The 19,199-nt window shown below is 40.5% G+C and overlaps 1 protein-coding gene across 1 annotated transcript; it reads right to left on the bottom strand.

Annotated features, from left to right (window-relative positions):
• Window positions 1-313: 313 nt before the first annotated feature.
• colq (collagen-like tail subunit (single strand of homotrimer) of asymmetric acetylcholinesterase) lies at window positions 314-14,863 on the bottom strand. The gene is made up of 17 exons (XM_061252821.1): window positions 14,307-14,863; window positions 11,977-12,086; window positions 11,367-11,465; window positions 9,796-9,840; window positions 9,568-9,594; window positions 7,939-8,010; window positions 7,326-7,388; window positions 6,835-6,861; window positions 6,575-6,619; window positions 6,233-6,268; window positions 6,051-6,131; window positions 5,085-5,181; window positions 3,404-3,543; window positions 3,178-3,297; window positions 2,950-3,076; window positions 2,728-2,830; window positions 314-2,567 (listed from the first exon to the last, which is right to left on the bottom strand). Exons 1-17 carry the CDS (start codon window positions 14,401-14,403, stop codon window positions 2,498-2,500), a joined length of 1,359 nt encoding a protein of 452 aa, XP_061108805.1. The 5' UTR covers window positions 14,404-14,863; the 3' UTR covers window positions 314-2,497.
• Between the last annotated feature and the right edge of the window lie 4,336 nt (window positions 14,864-19,199).

Consider the following 19,199-nt stretch of genomic DNA (forward strand, 5'->3'; position numbering starts at 1 on the left):
GTTCTCTGTGCTGCTCAGCTCAATCACTCCTTCACTGCCGGCACTGAAAGAACGTCAATAGCAGCTCCATCACTGTCAGTGCTTATAAGGATTACAGCTGCTCATGAAAGACAGCAGTGATGAACCTCTGCTTCTTTCTCCCTCATGCCAACTATACTCCATATTAGCCCTCCACCCCACTACATAAGTGACAGCAACACCCCCACCTTCATTGAAAGGAGCAGTAAAATGGAAGTCTGTTAGGATCAATGAGGAAGCAAAGATGAGACCGAGAACATGTTTACAGTAAAAAAATGCACACCATCTCCACAAATTAACTTTCAGTATTTTTATTTGTCCACAATATGCCTGTATAAATGTTGGGATTACAATTAAGGCTCAGCTAATGCTTATATATGCTTTCCCATCTCAAAATGACAGAACATACACTTCACAAGTTTTTGGTAATGATTTTTTACATGCTACCAGCAGGTACGTGCTACATAAGCTTTAATTAACTTGCAGAGGAGCAACTTGTATTTTATTGACAATGTAACATAGTATTGTGTTTAAATATACTTTTTATACTTACAAATTAACAGCGACTCTTTGGCAATTGGTTGAAGTTTAAATGGTTGTGAACCATGAACATGCAACTTTACCACATCACAATAAAAAAAAATCTAAAAAGAAATATTTACATCTTATTTTACATACACCTCTTCCCCTGGTGAGATAAGAAAGGAGTTAAGGAGAACGTTCAATGTCTCACCTCACCAGGGGTGAAAAAGGTATTACCTGGGGATCAATCGCACTGCCACCTGTAGCTTATATAAATATCACATAACAACATAGCATCCAATTTTATTATAACCATGTATTACATAGGTAAAGCAGATTACATAGATACACATCCAGACAAATATTATGTCTGCTTCAATGCCTTTGTCTTTAAAACTTTTAAATGGGGAAAAGGAACTGAGGAGTACACCAGTCTAAAAATGATATTTCACATTTTTGCTGAAATAGCTTTTCATTGAGATGGGCATTGAGAGTCTTCAAGGACCCTATCGTGAGTGAAGCCACCATGGGGTGTTGATCACTCTCATTTATAATCTTTCTACACACATTGTGGTAACACAGTGAATGCAGGCAGGCCTGGTGATGAGGTATGTCAAAGTTGAGCTCTGGAAATGAAGCAAGACACACTGATGCCAGCGGGCCTTGCAGTAGCTTAACAGTCATTCTGTAGCAAGTAGCATGAGGAAACTGTAGTCTCCTTTTTAAAATAGTCAGCATTTTACAATAAGCACCAAGAGATTTGCTCTACCCACTTAACTAATGAAAATACAAAGTACGTAAGAGACAAGTGCGAGTAATTCATTGCTTTCCCTCACTGGCTGCGAGCCATGCAGACAGGGTTCCAGCAGTATGCCAATGTACGACCCCAAAGCACAAATACTGAAGAAATGTGAGGTGAGGTTTCACTTTCACTAACCAATCTTCCTGCCCCCTTACTTTGTTTTATGTATTATCTTGTCATTGTTTTACACATATCATGTGGCAATAATGGTTTAATGGTTTAATTGGTTTCCTGAGTTACTGCTGACCATGCCACACAAACCTTGGGTCTGAGCTTTCCAAGACCTATGTGGTTGACCTATGAAGCACACCACATTTTATATGCTCTCTTAATGGGGGGACTGACCCAATGGCCCAGTCTGCTTGGGTCAAGAGATTTTTCTCAGCCCAGAGCCCTGGCCATCTGCTTTCTGTCCCTTTTATAATATACTTGTAACATCAAGAACAAGGCCCTGTCATTCAGTTCAAATTAAATATACAATTTGTCAACCGGTTCAAAGCATAACTGTATACCTGACCTTGAACACAAATGTGGAACAGTCAATCTACTCTTTATAACATAGCTTATTGTGACAGGCCTGTTGCTTCGGTTACATGCCTTCGTGGTAACTCTTCTTGCCTTTGGAAACATGATGCTCAGACACATGCAATTACATTAATTCACATTGTATTGAAATATACAGCACCCGTGGGGGTGGACAATCTGAAATATCCCAATGACCTGAATGTTCTCTTTAACAGTCCTAAGTCGAGGTAATTTTGCTCTGCTTCCACCAGTCAAGTCTCCCATAGCGATTGGCTTTTTCTTTCTCAGGACACAGCCCTCGTAGAAAGGCTTTGTCCTCTGACCTGTAGCCGTGCTCCAGAGAGCAGGGAAGTGGAGCGGGCAGAGACAGTAGAAGCTCTGGTTGAGTTATTAAGACAGCAATGCAGTGGTCCTGTACGTTTCTGTTATTTGGTGAAAAATCATTCTGCCATCTGCTATATGCTCTTTCAGCAGCAAACAAACGGAGATTATGCTTATGGTTTTTACATTGGCGAACCTGTTGCCATTTCTTTTCTTGTTTCATTTGCACTGTTTTTGCTTTGCCTCAGTATTGGTAGGTAACAGGCACATACAAGACTGTGGGATCCAGCAGATGCTCCCATGGTTCCCTCATGTAAAATACTTGCAGTTTGTGGAGTCGATGAGACAGTGCTCTGTGCACTTGAGCTGCCCATAAGACCTGCAATACAACAGTGAGCATGTGAATAATCACCCAAAAGCTTTGAGCAGGGTTCTCTAACACCTGTAAGGTGGCTGGCAGAATGTATTCAAGAATGTATTTGTGATTATCAAATTACATCACAAGAAAGCAAAGCAACATGGCTGATAAAAGCACATACCCTGGAAGATATGATTTACATGTCTGATACCCAAAGTCCTTTCCATCACACTCCTCTACTCCTTCATGACGATATCCGTCTCCACAGTATGCTTCTTGGCACTCTGCAGTAAGAAAGGGGGAAGAGTTGTGAGTCCCGTTGTTTAGGTGTGTACTCTGCACTGCATGCTAAGCACAGACACATTCTTGTGTGATGACTTCATAATGGAATCCTAAGACTCACTGATGCAACTGTCTGTGACCACTTTGTTTCCATCATCACACTCCTCGTCATTGTAGGCCTGAACAATGCCGTCACCACAGAAGCCCTCCAGGTCTGGGGCATTCTCTGTAGACTGGAAGGGGGTCAGCTGGAATGAGAGTTTTCATTTTATTCAAAAGGTAAAAAAATGAGAATCCATTCAAGTCTGGTCAGTCAGACGGTTTAAGAATGTTCTGCTCTGTGACATACCTGAATGGGAAACCATCCAGAATTGTCCTTGAAGTAAAGCGACCTTTGATCTTTTCGGAAAGCAAGTGCATTGTCAGTGTGAAGATGGTCCAGCTCCTCTTCACTGTTTACCACAAATATCTAAGTAAGAGACAGACATTCACACAAGCAACAATCTCAAAACAGGCTTGTTTCAAGAAATAAAAAGACTTCCAAAGACAGATGGCACCAGAGAGCAAATTCTCACCACAGGCACTTTTACATAGTTGCCCCGGGTTGGGGTTACATCGTAGGGGGGGCTGTTGACACTCGTGGGGGAGTTGCAGTTGCATCGACCAGGGGCTCCAGGAAGCCCCCTCTCTCCCTTCGGTCCAACCATGAAAACCCCTGAAGACCCCAAGAGGAACAATGATGACGAGGGAAAAAAGAACATGCACCTTCATCAAGGATATTGCTGCATAGTTACACTAGAATGGTTCCGTTTTAGGAGAGTTTTTGTCTGAAAGTCAACGCACAGGAATATAATTGTTCAATAGTGTGTTTCTGAGTGCTTTCGTGTGGAATTAAACTTTCAATCATGTTCGTACAGAATGCATTCTTGGATTTTAAGACTGTTCATCTCTACACTACACTACTGTTCAGAAGTTTGGGGTCACTATTTATTTTCTCTATTTGTAATCAAACAATTAATACGTGGTCAAAGTGTGGACTCAGAGCTTTTATTAAAGGGTATTTATACACATTTTGGTTTCACCATGCAGTAATTACAGCACTTTTTATATGTAGTCCCCTATTTCAATGTTTGAGACAAATGAACAATGTCAAATAAAAAAGTCATGTTTTGTACTTGGTTGCATATCCTTTGCATGCCATGACTTCATGATGTCTGTGACCTACCAACATCATCAGAGTCTGGTTATCTTATTTTCAGGTTGTCCTACTAGTGATACTAAAACTCTACGCTTTGACAACATATGAATTGTTTGATTTCAAACTGAGAAAATAAAATATTAAATCAGAAAAAGCATGAAAAGACACGGTGACCACAAACTTTTGAATGGTAGTGTAAATATTTATTTCATTAAAATGAATGTTTAATGTTTGCTCTGGGCAGCCGAAGTCATAATGTCCCTGTTCGTCTCACTGAGAAGCTTCAGACAGTCTGGATATGCAGCAACAACTCAAACAGTATCAAATAGTGAGATATAATTACCTCGAGAAGCACAAGGGAGTTCCAGCTCACATGCAGACGGTTAATAGTTCTGTGATCTGCATGCATGCATCTCATTCAAACATCCTCAGTTTCACTTGTCAATCATGATAGAATAAGCAATCAACTTAATTTGCAAAGAAATGTGAACAAGACACCAGCTGTCATTTTAATTATGTGGTGACATAATGTTTGTATGTCTGCGGCCAGCCTTCCCATCCACCCTCTCCCCCATCAATCAGAATAAGGCCATGATGTCATGGCTTCAGCATCTTCCCACATATCAGATTCACCTTGGGATGTATCAGGTTCTCCAGCAGCTAAATACAAGGCTGGTGTTACTTCCTGCTGTGGCAGTTCTAACTTGCCAATGCTCTGAGGTTGTAATGCAAGCTCTGTCTCAATTATGCTAATCCTCTAGCTCCTTACTTCTACCCTGAAACTACAACTACACTACAAACTATAAAGCCACACAGATCCATATGCTGACCCTGAAGTACACATATTCACCCTAGGTCTACGTATACTGACCCTGTAGCATCTCATACTGACACTGCAGCAACATACACTCACCCTCCAACCTTACACATTCGTACACTGACCTTGCAAACACCTTGTAAACTGCCTTGCAACTACATATGCTTCTAACACTGCAGGCCATTGTAATGACAGTATAGCCCCATACTGCACACTGGAGAGATGCTATAAATGGTCTTACCTGAAGCAGGCATGCCTGGAGGCCCTGGGTGTCCAATGGGGCCAGGAGGACCAGCAGGACCCATAGCGCCAACAAGCCCATGGTCTCCCTTCATTCCCTGAGTTAGAAAGTCCATCACTGTCATTGACAGCAAACTTAAAGAAATTCTTTCCACGACCCACAATGCAATTGCTTCCCCTCAGCACCTGTCACAGAAGAGACCCTCCTTCCTGCAGTGCTCCCTGGAAGACTGTGACACTGGAGCCACTTCTGGGAAAGGCTATTTACTCATGTTACACAGCTTGGCTAATAACTTTGAGAAAGTGACATTTCAGCTGGCACTGTGTCAGCACACCAATCGTATATTATTTGGTTCCCACAGCCACTAACATAGTTCTTCACGGTGCAGTTTGTGGAGTTGTCAGGGAGATTGACAGTATCCTACAGTGGCTGAAGATCCCTCTAAAGCAAAGCTGATGTAGGTCTGAGGTAATTACCAAACCATATCTCAAAATGGAGGAGACGTTTCCTGACTAATGTAGTCCAGGAAACAATTCAGCACATGATCAAAAGGCCAGAGGGGGTTACACCACGCATACTGTACACACTAAGTTTATCAGCAAAGATGTACGCAATGTTAAAAGATTATGGGCAATGTAACAACACAACAGTGCCATGGAAAATGTTTATGTAGTGTGTGTATGTGTGTGTGAGTTTGTGACTGTGCATGTGCATTTGTACATGTGAGTTTGTGTGAAAAAGAATGACAGTTAGAGAATAGTGGAAGTCCCAGAAATAGTGAAACTGCCAGCACATCAATGCTTGCATCTTAAAACCTACTTGAATTAATATTTGAAATGTAAAACAAACAGGAATGGCCCCTCACAACTCTAAATTCAACATACGGACATGCCTGCCTGCAAGAAGCCCCCTGCCTGCTTTCATTGCGCAATGCTGTTCTAACATTACTCTCCAATGGCATCTCACCTGTTTACCCCTCTTGCCCGGTCGACCAGTAGGCCCCCTGTTCCCAGGCACACCGGGCTCACCCTTTGGACCCATTTCCCCCTAAGAAAGAGAGTTATAATTTACTCACTACTGAGGAAAGTGTAAGGTGAAGCCTAGTATATGTGTATGATAAACTCAATAAAAAATCACTGTGTACTAACCTTTTGTCCCAACATTCCAGGGAGACCCATTGTACCCTGAAACACAAAATGACAATGGGGATCTTATATCGTAGTTCTATCAATAGACAGTCCTACGATTTACCATTTTCAATTACAGGCTCTGTGGTAACATACTCAGATTTCAACACAGAGGTAATACATTACAGGATAAATTACAGAAATAATGTAAAATAACTGTCTGTTTTGGTACAAAAAAATATACCGTATCTGTGCATAATATAAATAAGTAAAAGAATAATGCGGAGGGACTTTGAGTTTGGAATAAAACTTGATGGACTACACCCCAGGTTACACCAAGGACACAAAGGCTGTGAACCCCACCTTGTCCCCTTTTAGCCCACGCTCGCCACGGTCCCCTCGAGACCCCTGACGTGAACAGAGAAAAGAGAGAAGAGTCTGAACTCAGACTCCGGTTGGGGAAGATTGTGGTAAAGACAGTGATACAGCATACAGAGAGAACATGAGAGATACAGCCGATAGGATTATTTTAAAGTAAATATCAGCTAAAATGACCGTCTGTAGAAACTAGAGACAAGGGAGCAGCTGCAGAGGACCGCATAATAAAACAGATTACTGCTCACCTTTTCACCTTTGTATCCAGGCAAACCCTGTGGAGCAATGGAAACATTTAGCATCTGTCACACATGAATTTACTCCTGTCTGCTCTCTAAGATCATTTTCATACAGCAGAAGAGGACGGGCTCTAAAAATAGTTGGTATTCCACTTGAAGTAGTGAAGCAGCCCAAGCCTCTCCAGATTGATTATGTGAACATTGTTTGTGCGCATGGAAAATTCTGTTATTTTTGGATCGGTTTTCTCAACACCACACCAAACATTTACATTACAAAAGTACAAAAAACAGTCATTACAATTACTCATTCAGGAAATTCTGTTTGTATTTACACAATTCATTCTAAGATATGCTGCCATTGTGTCACTAAATAAACCTTGTGTAAAGTGGTGGTTCTAGATTGCAGGTATCTATTTCAATAATGAAGGTTTCCTTATATGAAGGCATACAAGGACATGCTTAATTTGTCTGTACACTTTGGTTCAAAGGGACGTGCAGACCTTGGGCCCCATTGGTCCTCTTGCTCCAGGTAAACCCATAAGCCCTGGGTCTCCCTTCTCACCCTGGGATGAAACCAGACAGAAGCAGTCAGGATAGTACCAGAACTCAAGAGCCATAAAGCAAACTGCATTCTGGTTCACACTCCTAGAATACTATGTGCTATTAATGATACACATTATAGTCTACAGCTTATTCTGGCATGAAGAGTACAGATAAGATAGATATGCATTATTTGTGTAAGGGTTATGGTCACATATCTCAGGTGCAGTTTTTATGTTTTATTTGGTTTTAAACTTTAAGAATTGTAAAGGCTGTGTTAGATGTGAAATAGCCATAGATCATCCATAAAATTCAATACTATGGAAAACATGCTAAGAAAACATGAGGATAATAATTCCTATGTGTGTAGGGCGAGGCTTAAGTGGAGTGAGGCTGTCAAGAGTTACTTGTGGTACAGGAACTTTTAAAAAGAAGGAAAATGAAGGTTTTTTGGCTTGAAAGCATATATGCTATCTATGGAAGATACCCCGGTAACTTAGTGATGGAATGCAATTGAAAAATATAATGTATAAAATATAAGAGCATCTGTACCAGAAAGACAGACTTACTCACTTTGGGCCCCTTTGGTCCTGCCCACCCGGGTGGTCCCTGTCGCCCTGGGAGACCTGGTGGGCCTGTACGCCCCTAAAGAACAGAACAGTATGCTCAGAATACAGGACCCACTGCACCCATCAGTGGATCTGTCTACACGAAGAGTACAGATCACACCATACCCAATGTGAATCTATAGGACCAGCACATTGATTGCACCAAACCAAAAATATGAATGTCTGTACACAAAACATGTAGGAATTACAATGTATAGGCCTGTGTGTTCGTTTACAGTATAAATGTGCATTAAAATAGCATGTGGAGAATGGGCATCTTTATGTGTCCATATACACTCAGTGACCACTTTATTAGGTAGACCTGTACACCAGCTTGTCAATGCAAATATTTAATCAGCCAATCATGTGACAGTGACTACATGCATAAAAGCATGCAGATGTGGTCAATTGGTTCAGCTGTTTTTCAGACCAAATGTCAGAATGGGGAAAAAACGTGATCTAAGTGACTTTGACCGGGGAATGATTGTTAGTGCCAGACAGGGTGGTTTGAATATTTCAGAAAACTGCTGATCTCCTGGGATTTTCTTGCACAACAGTCTTTAGGGTTACAGAGAATGGTGCAAAAAACAAAAACTATTCCGTGAGCAGCAATAGTGCAAAAACGCCTGGTGAGAGAAAAGGGGCAGACTAGTTGAAGCGGACAGGAAGGTGACAGCCACACATTACAACAGTGGTAGGGCAGAAGAGCATCTCTGAGCACACAACACGTCAAACCTCTTGAGTGGATAGGCTACAGCAGCAGAAGACCAATACATCCAAAAAATAAGTCTAATAAATACCTAATAAAGTGCTGACTGAGTGTATGGGTACACATAATCATTTAACAGTGAATGTGAGCATTTCAGATAAATATTTCCAAGGAAACAACGGCCCAGAGAACACACCCTGTCTGCAACATGTTTATCTGGATATAGTGCACCCCACAGAGGAGGAAATTGATTGTAACAAGGCTTGTCATTTTGTTCCCTTTAATTAAATGACAGACTGCATAAAGAGCAGGAGTCCCTGGCTGTGGGAATAAAATGATTTATGGGCCCACACTGTGCACTAAGCTAAATTACACTGCAATGCTGTAGGGCACATTTAGCCTTCGAGTTCCAGATACGGCAACCAATGGTTTGCAGCTTGTGTAATTTCCGGTTACTGACTGCTCTTTACATGCTGTGTCCCTGTGACCCCAACTCCCCGGGCGCCCCCTTCACACCCACAGCCCCAGCAACACGGAGGACCATGGGACGCCCCTGTAATGTGTGGGCTTGCAATAACTTAAGCTAAGGTTGGTTTTAGTTAATAAAATACATTTACTTGGACGCAGGCAGTGTACTGTATATGAAAGAGGCCCCACTCCAATGGAGAAAATCAGACAAATGACTGTTCCTGGCCCTGCAGTTCTCAGAAACACAGTGTCCCGTGCTCTGTGTGTCAAGGTTGCACTGGCTTAGAATTTCATAATGAGCATAATGTGTTGGAGCAATATCAATCACTGCCGCACAGGAACAAAAGATGCTGCGGCTCTTTGGTTTAGCAAATCCACTTACGGCAGGGAAATTGAAAGAGTGATGGAGCCCCTCACCTTTGTGCCAGGTCTTCCGATTTCACCCTGACAACCATCGAGAGAAAGAACAAGAGGCAATTCATCATTAGCTACAGTACTTCAAACAAGGACTTTCCACTGAATGTCATATCGAGGTTATTGTGTATAAACAATATGATTGACAAGCATTATATAATAATACTGCATAATATGGTGAAGTGCGAGAGGGAAATACCACCTTTGATCACCTCATAGTAAAGGGTTTACCTTTTCTCCTTTTGGTCCCAGCAATCCTGGTCTTCCCATTGGACCCTAGAAACAATATGCTGGTCAATAAAGTGAAATGTTGCCCCCACAGTGTAGCTGAGATTATTTTTACATGAACTCTCATCACAAGTCACAAATTTTCCTCCACTTACAACCAGAAGGAGTGCCCGTTTTTCTTACTTTTGTTACTGGGATTTTCCTCTTTTAACTTCAGTCATAATATTGAAACATAGATTTATTCAGGTCATGTTCAATCCAGACCTGGGTCAAATACAGTACATAATTGCTTTGGATTAAAATAATTTTCTACACTTCACAGGGCCTGTCTGGTGCATATGAAATACCTATGAAAATGCAAACCCCACCTTCTTCATTGGCTCAACTGCACCAGGCAAGATCAACTGAGCACAGGAAAGTACGTGAATCACAAACAATTACCTATTTGAGCCAGGTCTAGTTCAATCACATTTACTCACACAGCTGGGTTAATTTATTGGTGTCAATGGTGTCAACCAAAGAAAATCATTGATTTTACACCAAATTATACACATAAACACACCTACATGTTGCAGGCACAAACACACCCCCCTGCCCCCTCCACGCACACACAGACACACACATCTTTGATGCATGTACTCTCAAATGGGCCACAAATTAAATGTCATAACGCAAACAAGTATTAGTGGGTAGAAATGTTGCTGGGATGTTTCTGGACAGTGTCTGTAGATCAGGAGCAGGAAGTGGAAAAAGGCTATTTCTGTCTCTGCTAAATGTAGAGCGTTAATGAGCCTCTGGGTCGCAGGGTCCGAGGAATCCTCATCTCACTCAAAACAGGGGAGCGCATGAGCTCATGCGGTCCTCTCAACACTGTAGGAGTGCTTCCCTGCATTGCATGCTGTCACTACATGCCCCTATACTGCACACAGTTCCCCACATCACACCCTGTCCCCTTAAATAGCACTCTGTCTCCCTACCCATACCTCACACTGTCCCCTTATATAGCACACTGTTTTCCAGCCCTCACTTCTTCCCCTACACCACACCGTCTCCTTAAACACCACACCTTCACCCATACCTCGCATTGTCCACCTTACCTCATTGTTTCCCCAGTACACCACACTCCCCCATATCAGACACTGTCTGTGGTGTAAACACCACCACTGCTCCCAAACTTGACACTGCCCTATTGCTTTTACCTACCACTTTCCCCTCTCCTGTACATCAGGCTGTTCTTGTACTGCCCACTATCGCCTTATAGAGCACACTGTCTCCCATACCACACACTGTCTTTACATATTCTCCCATACAGTAGATCACATTGTCAGTTAATACACTACACTGGCCCCTATAGTCCATTCTGTCTCAACCCCCCAACACACCTTGCTATCCCCCCACAGATGTCAATGGCCACAATGGACCTCATTATGCACTGCACATATAACTATCCCTTGTGCAACTCTTGTTTTTCAACAACAATATGTACACAAGATAGTCACCTACTGTATATACCCCAGAACTTTCCCGTCACAGCATACTTGTTACAGCACAGCTTGCAAAAGCAGTGTCCTTACCTGAGGGCCAGAAGGTCCGATGGGGCCGGGCGGCCCTGGGACACAGGGGGAAACAGTGGGCTTTTCGGGTTCAACTACGGGACCTCCGGTGTCCTTGTTCTAAACCAAACGATCATGCTATAATTATGTATGGTCATGTCAATGTTTCAATGGCATTAAAATAACATCCATATTAGTTTTATCCATTGATTCATCCACAAGAATATTGGCCCCTTCAATTTCTATTCAACCTTTGAATATTCTCCAGTGATCATAATTAATTCATTGGAGAGTCATGCTAAGTACAATGAGTGCAATGGTGAGCTGTTTTATACGTCAAACCTTTAATAGAGGCAGTAAGCTTGATCAGAATAACATTATGAAGTACCAAGAATGAGTTATGTCCTGAAATACTCATGCTTCTGTTTCTAAAGTACAGAGATGTGGTCTCTTTTCATTATATCACTGATAACTGATCAGTAACCAGGAAGTGAGCAGAGCAACTTCTACTCCCAACAAAACTGCTCCCTGATCAGAGATCAGTGCCAGGGCGATAGAACCAAATGTGACCAAAAGGACAAATCACATTATCAATGTAAACTCAGGTACAAGCCATGTGACTGTTACTCACGGAACTGTGTCTCTGCCACAGGAGTTGGGGAGGCGGGAACAGTGGAGGAGGGGGCGGAGCCAGCAGACAGCATGGGTTGAACTTCTTGTTCTGATCCAGTGACTGGAAAGCTGGTAAAAAGCATATCGACAGCAAAAAAACAAAAACATACAAGATTCCAATGTGATTGTTGTTTGTAACAGCAAATTCTCTAATGAAAGTGATAAGGTGCAGGAAGAGATAACTCAAAGTCAGAGTTTGGTGAACAGTGCCACTGGTCAGTCTCTCACATAACGCCATCATTATCAACAGTTCACTAACCAACTTCTTGGGTTCTGGAAACAGCTCACATCAGAGCTCTTCAACTACTTGTTGGGGGGCTATCAAAATTTTTGCTATCAAAACATTTGGACATACTAAGTACACAAATATATGAATACAATGCTTTGTGCAAGTCTGTAAATAAAAGATGGCATTTGTCATAACTGTTATAGCTGATACTATGCTGGAAATTCACATGTTTAGATAAAGCATAATCAATTTTTTTCCTCATTGATTAAATTGCCAAAAAATATAAATCTATGGTGGACCACATTTACGTGGCATCTGGACCACCTGTGAAATAGCCCTGCTTAAGAGACAGGATAAGCACTGGACAGAAAACACATGCTTATATGAATCACCCCACTTTTTTGAGTTTGAGGATATTGATCTTTTTTAAAAAACGCCCTTCACTTGGAAGGCATGAACAATCATCACTGAACTCTCATCTGCCAGGTTCCAGAAAAATAAACCCAAAAAAAAAGGAGGGGACTTCTGACTTGCCAACCAGTGGGGTTGCAGGAGGACAAAACTGTCCTATATCTGAACAGCATGACCCATCAGGGATTCAAGTGTGTGAACATGCAAGCACTTCAGAACTTCCAAAATAATGTCAAAGGACATCTGGAGTTCGATGAAAGAAATACCAGTAAGAGTTTTGTTGCCTGGTCATCTATAAAGGCTATATGAGCATTCATAAATGATCATGGTGATAATCACAATTTTCATTAGGCATATTATGTCATAACCAATGCACAAGTGACAGACCCACAACATACCAACACATAACATATGCATATTAATGTTTATTGACACAATGTTCTAATGTGTGCTAATATGCCAGATGTACTGATTTACTCATTGTGGTGAAATTGTGTAAAATTACTATGGCTCACCATCCACAATTGAATTTTTTTTTTTTACGGAATAACAAATTAGTGATTAATATTCTTCTGCAATGAACCCTGTGACTGAAAAAATGCTGTGTACAAGGTGACTTCATAAACACTTGGCATACACAACCAATCACTTCCCCTTGGTTTCATTGTATTGAAAAATGACCCTCTGTGCACAGCAATACCTACCTCCAGTTTTCAGGAAAAAAAAAAGTGAATTCAAGAACTAGAAGCATACAAAAATTATCACCTTGGAAACTGGCAAAAAAACAAACAAAAAAAAACATTGCGTACATACTCTAAACGTAATGCCCAAGCCATGAAATACATGTTTTCATACATTAAAATAATAATCTATGTCTCTATCATGAACCATTCCAGAAACCCTGCTTTTCATTCTCATACATCCCCCCTACCTAAATATCATAACAGCTCTTATATAAACCATTGATGCCAGATATAAACCATTAGATTGTAATATGAACTTATTGGGACATCAAAAGCAGGCTACCTATTAAAAACATCATCTTTATCAATAATAAGAGTAAAATTTTATACAATTCCCTGATGATGCTTTAAGAATAAAAAAACTGATGTGAAGTACGCACAATAAAATATCTGGAAAACATAAATGAAAGAGTAAAGCAGGGAAAACTGTATTTCTCAGCAGAAAGTTAGCCTTGTTTGGCTTTGTTCTATCGATATGCAATAAAGCATGCCTGTGTGTCACAGCAGAAGGGGCAGGTTATTTATAGGGACAGCTTTACATTGGAACGGGAGCTCCCTCGGTCCAACCACATGTCATAACAGGAGAGTGCAGAACCGCAGCCACTATATTTACAGAAAGACGTAAAACCCCAATGAGAGCATCTCGAGAGTTTATATGGCTAACACCATGCGCACAACACACGCGCGCGCCCGCGCGCACACACAGACATACGCACACACGCACAACAGATAGGCTACATGTACATATACACATAAGCACACGCATTCACTCACAAATATGCACAACTGGACACGTATATGTGCGCGCACATACTATTGCACAGACAAGTAAAAAAGTAGGTAATACATACAAGTACATACAAACATACGTATACACACCCAATATGCACTATAATGTTGCCTTACCTGCCTGGAAGGAGAAAATGTTGTCCAAGGCAGAAGAGTGGGACAACACACAGCAGAAAAGGAGCTGAAGGTGGAATCCAAGCGTGATCAGGAACATGCTGCCCCGGTGTAATCTCCACTTCTATCTCACGTATTGCCCGTTAGCGTAGGGATTTCACTCTCACCCTCTTGCTCTCTTCTGCCTCGCTCTCCTATCCCGTAGCTACGTCCCTATCTCTGGCAGCGTCCCTGCGCCTTTAGGAAAGCGGAATGCCAACCAGTGCCCGTGAAATATTTGCCCTGCACCAGACAGTGCTATAATTACAGAAGTCAGCCTGTCAGCTGCCCTGAGTGCCAATATTAGACTCCCTTACTACTGCAACGGTTGCTTTTGTTTCCCCTCAGCTACCCGTAAAAACAGAAAGCAAAATAGTAACTGATGGCAATGGCAGCGCTGCAACCATTTACTCTGCATCACTATGTCCATCAATATTAAAATGGATTAGCTTTCTGCCATGAAATACAGTAAAACTCAAATGAAAAAAATATATGGATTTATTTAGCTGCAATAACGAGAACAGTCTATAATTTCGAGGCTAGAAATCCTAGAAATCTAAAAACACCAATTTCTCACATTAATTGCACAAATAGGCGCTCCCAAACGCGCGTGTGAATACCTACGATATAAAATATTGTCGATGACAACTAAAGAATGCAAAATTATTCCGCGGTTAAGATATCTATTTTTTATGGTTAAAACATGGATAAAATGCAACAAATATCAGATATAACTAAATCAACACTTCGAAATAAAACAAAGGTACAGCAAGGCTCCCCTAGTCAAGATTCAAGTGCCGTCAGGAGTTATCGACCAGTCCAACGTTTTGGCTGAATTTATTAGCCTCTCCGCTTTAGCTATCTTGGTAATAATGACAGCGCAATTAAGCAGAGGACCATTGGCTTCCTGAGCTCTGCGTTTTCTGCAATAAGGCAGAATGAAGATGCCAGAAATACAATTTCGAAATTAATATACAATTTGCTAAGGCTATTACATTAAGTGCCCAATAAACACGAAGAAACTCATTTTAAATCCGCCGGTAAATGCGCGGGATGGGCTATAATGTGTAGCATTGCTAAAATAATTTGAATCATAACTTATTTGCACAACATTGTGAAATGGTTTACATTGCAACTGCGCGATATCGTTGGCAAAATGTTGAACAAGAATGCACACGAGTAGCCTACATTAGTTCATTATTTCAAGGGGATGCAATATTTTGAACGATATCTTCAGAAACAGCAGCTATAGCCTATCGGATATTGTCGTTATACATTATACAAAATAAAAAACTTAGACAAGCCCGACGTCAGCGCAAACTTTTAATTGTTTTGTTATTTATGACGGAACAAATTAATTTGCTAATGCTTTAAGTTAAAATGTGCATTCACTTTTTTTTTTAAGCTTGGCAATTCAGTAAATAGCTTATACAATTACTGAAGAATTAGGCCAAAATTATCTGTGCTTATATTGCTCCACTAAATAACGCATTCATATTCATGCAATTGTTCTAAAAGGAATAATATATTCCTTAAGATCTGTAATGATGCCAGGTTTGTATAGCTACGGTTTTTTAATCTAGTATCAGGTTCTCAGATCTTGGAAATGATGTTAAATTGGTTCAGTTAAGACCACTTGGACAGCTGCCAGTGGAGCGTTATCACCCCTGGTCAAAAACTACATACAAGCCCCTGGAAAATATTTTAACAGCTTGATCCCCATTGTAGATCTATCACTCTTGCTGCTCCATGGTGGGCTGTCATCCACCTCCTTTTAGCATCATCATCCATTCATTCCCTCCTGTCCTGACATACACATCATTCCTTCATCTTCCTTAACGCTCATGTGGTGTTCAGGTCAAATTGACCTGTTTTAAATTTTCACTATAAGAAAACTGATACTTTATTTATTTTTTTTTTACCTGAAACTCCATAGCCTTGCCTTATTTTCTGTGAAGAACATGTAAAAGAGTTTGACCTGGGAATAAAGAAAGGGTGAAAACCGACAGGTCATCGTAAATATTAACCAAAAAGGGGTCTTCACTCCTTGTCACACTACCTTAATCTCTACTGGTCCAAAAATGCAACAGAACAATTCATCCCTGCATTCCACTCCTCCTCCACAATGATTTTCCATCATTGGCCATGATTATCCTATACACAATCTGAACTGGATTATCAATGAACACGCAGTAGCCTGTACAACTCAGTGTGCATATGCACAATATTTGACAACCTTTAAAAAGATGATACTGTGTATGGATATGCCCCATGGGGCGGGATCAAATCACATCCGGGCCAGAGCTGATTGTGGCTGGTAGTCCTGCAGAGCGAAGCGTATTGTTGGTGTTAGGGGTACGCAATCTAGTGATGTTTCCAGTTTTAGTCTGAATACAATGAGTACTGAGTTTGGTGGATGAATAACCTGAATATGCTAAATGGTGAAACACTAAGTGCCTCCAGCACATGGTCACCTGCATTATTTAAACCTGATTCATTAAAATTAATCCAATAATTTAGTGGTAGGTTTGGATGGAGCAAAAACCAGGACCATCGCTCTCTAGCAACCTCTGCTGATCAATCCAGCGCCTACGGCTTAGGCTATTTACTAAAGCTAAATGTGAGGTGTTTTCCTCCAATTGATGTCTGTGCAAGCTTGGCTCGTGTAAATCAACACAATCCGTATGAAGAAAATGTGCATTCAAACAATATGCTTGTTTGCTTCGGCACGGCTCACCTTGTAGCCAGAACAAATCCAAACACTTGCCACAGATCGTTCCTTGGAGCTAGCCAGCCAATCAAAAGAGCCTGTTCTCATAGATGCTGGGGAATGGACGGCACTGTACATATGCCTCCAAAGATTCACATTCTATGATTTTCTGTTTTGATTTATTAAGAAGCTTGATACGTCTGAATAACAACTTACAGTGCAACCATAAAGCCATATGAAAGGGGCACTGGGTGTCGGCACTATTCTTGTAACTGTCAACATTCACAAGTTTTACATAAACAGCGTATTTTCTTAAAATGGATGAAACACAGAAAAGTACAAAATAAGTCACAATAGTGCATACACACATTCAGCCATTTTCCCATTATAAATTTGTAAGAATGATAGAGCCCCAATTAATTAGAAAACCATGGAATGGAAATAGGACAGTGGTGTTCATAAATAATTATTAATGCTCATCCTGTAGACGATTGGTGTTTTGTGCATTATGGTTTGTAACCTTTTATAATTCAATTTGATTAAGTTGTCAAGGGGAAACAGATCTGCATCTTCACTTGATATGCACCTGCCTTAAGATACTGAAGAGTGAAATATGATTTTGTTCTGCTCAGAAATATACAACTGATGGTGTTTATCCAAAATGTTTTTTATATCTAGCCCTTAATGGCTGGTGCAGTCCAGCATAGCGGTTTGTTCAAAGACCTTACAACAGTCAATCGAACATATTGACCCTTCATCTATTAGGCTAAATACACATCTTTAATCTTATTCATTTGTTTAAGAGGCAAAAACACTCACTATAAGTTACCTGTATATTTCACAAAAACATAAATCTCACAAACCATTTCTTTTACACGACTTACTGTAAATACCTATCAAGTAATGTCAAACCAAGATCAATATTTAATTAACAGTGCAATAAAGACAAACTAATTTAGAGCTCTGTTGGAACGATCAGTATGTTGTCCTGAAAAAGATAGGGAAATACTGTACTGAAATACACTGCATCTCTGAGGACATTCAAAGAAAGGCACACCATGCTGATAAGAGTGTTTGACTGGGGAAACAGAAGGCCAGATAGTATTTCTGTGGTCCCACTACAAATGTGCTTTAGGACTGAAAAATATTCAAACTAAAATGGTGAATTTTATAATAAGTTTGGTAAGTGTATTGGCAGCGTCAACTTCACTTGCAGGTGCAGTTCAGAAGTTAAGAGATATTCACTGAACTTTCCATTTCATTGTATTTCCTGATGAGCTTTTTGAGGGTACTGTATGTCTTGGCTGACTTCAAAAGCAAAATATTCAATATATATATATAAATAATATATATAATTGATATATATCAATTTTGTCTGCAGACAATTTCCATAATGGCTGTTTATTCAAACACTAATTTCCTACTTAAATGTCATGTGAACAGAACGTATTCTGCCAAATGACAAAAATGTCAAATATTTTCAGTGAAATGCTGTGCATCCTTTAATTGCACAGTAACAGTAACAGTTTCTATGGACTAAATGACAGAGGCTACCTTTGACACCAACTGTTCAATGCCAGCCAGCTTATTTGTACATCTGTCCAAAACCTGGACCATTTATTTGAAGAAAAAAAACAATCATTCTGCTGTCAGGGTGCATTATTTTGGCCCATATAATTATGTATATTAGACGTGTATTAGAATAACAATATTAGAGAAAGGAATGTGCACGTAATGTGACAATTCAGTGGCAGTATTATATGGAGGAAAGGCACCGAGCAAATGAATATGCATCAGGCAGGATATTTTGATAATCAGACTTGTTGTTAATTTAGCAGTAAATCTATATTTTACCTCAAATGACTGATTACTTCAATATAAAAAGACTGTAGTGACAGTGTTATTGATTAATACTGTGGAATTGAGTTTTTCCATGGACTGAGGATCACCCCACTATGAGCAAACAGCAACATTTCTATTCCTGACTTCCTCCGGTTCTTTGCTGTGTTATTACATGACAAAAAGGCGCCCCCTGCAGGATGGTATGCAAACTTAATTTTATCAGAAACAGATGACCGCCTCGATTGGGTTCCTGCATCTAACATATATATCTGATTGTAATTTTAATAATAGATCTCACCAAAACA

This window comes from Conger conger, chromosome 1 (genome assembly GCF_963514075.1).
Source record: "Conger conger chromosome 1, fConCon1.1, whole genome shotgun sequence".
NCBI classification, from domain to species: Eukaryota; Metazoa; Chordata; class Actinopteri; order Anguilliformes; family Congridae; genus Conger; species Conger conger.

What these genes read in the sequence shown, in the direction of transcription:
- colq (XM_061252821.1), bottom strand. Translation starts at nt 14,403, where the DNA reads ATGTTCCTGATCACGCTTGGATTCCACCTTCAGCTCCTTTTCTGCTGT. An exon ending in GTGGGCTAAAAGGGGACAAG is followed by an intron (nt 6,269 to 6,574) that starts GTGGGGTTCACA and finishes TTTGTGTTTCAG; the next exon opens with GGTACAATGGGTCTCCCTGG. An exon ending in TCCAGGCATGCCTGCTTCAG is followed by an intron (nt 3,544 to 5,084) that starts GTAAGACCATTT and finishes TGGGGTCTTCAG; the next exon opens with GGGTTTTCATGGTTGGACCG.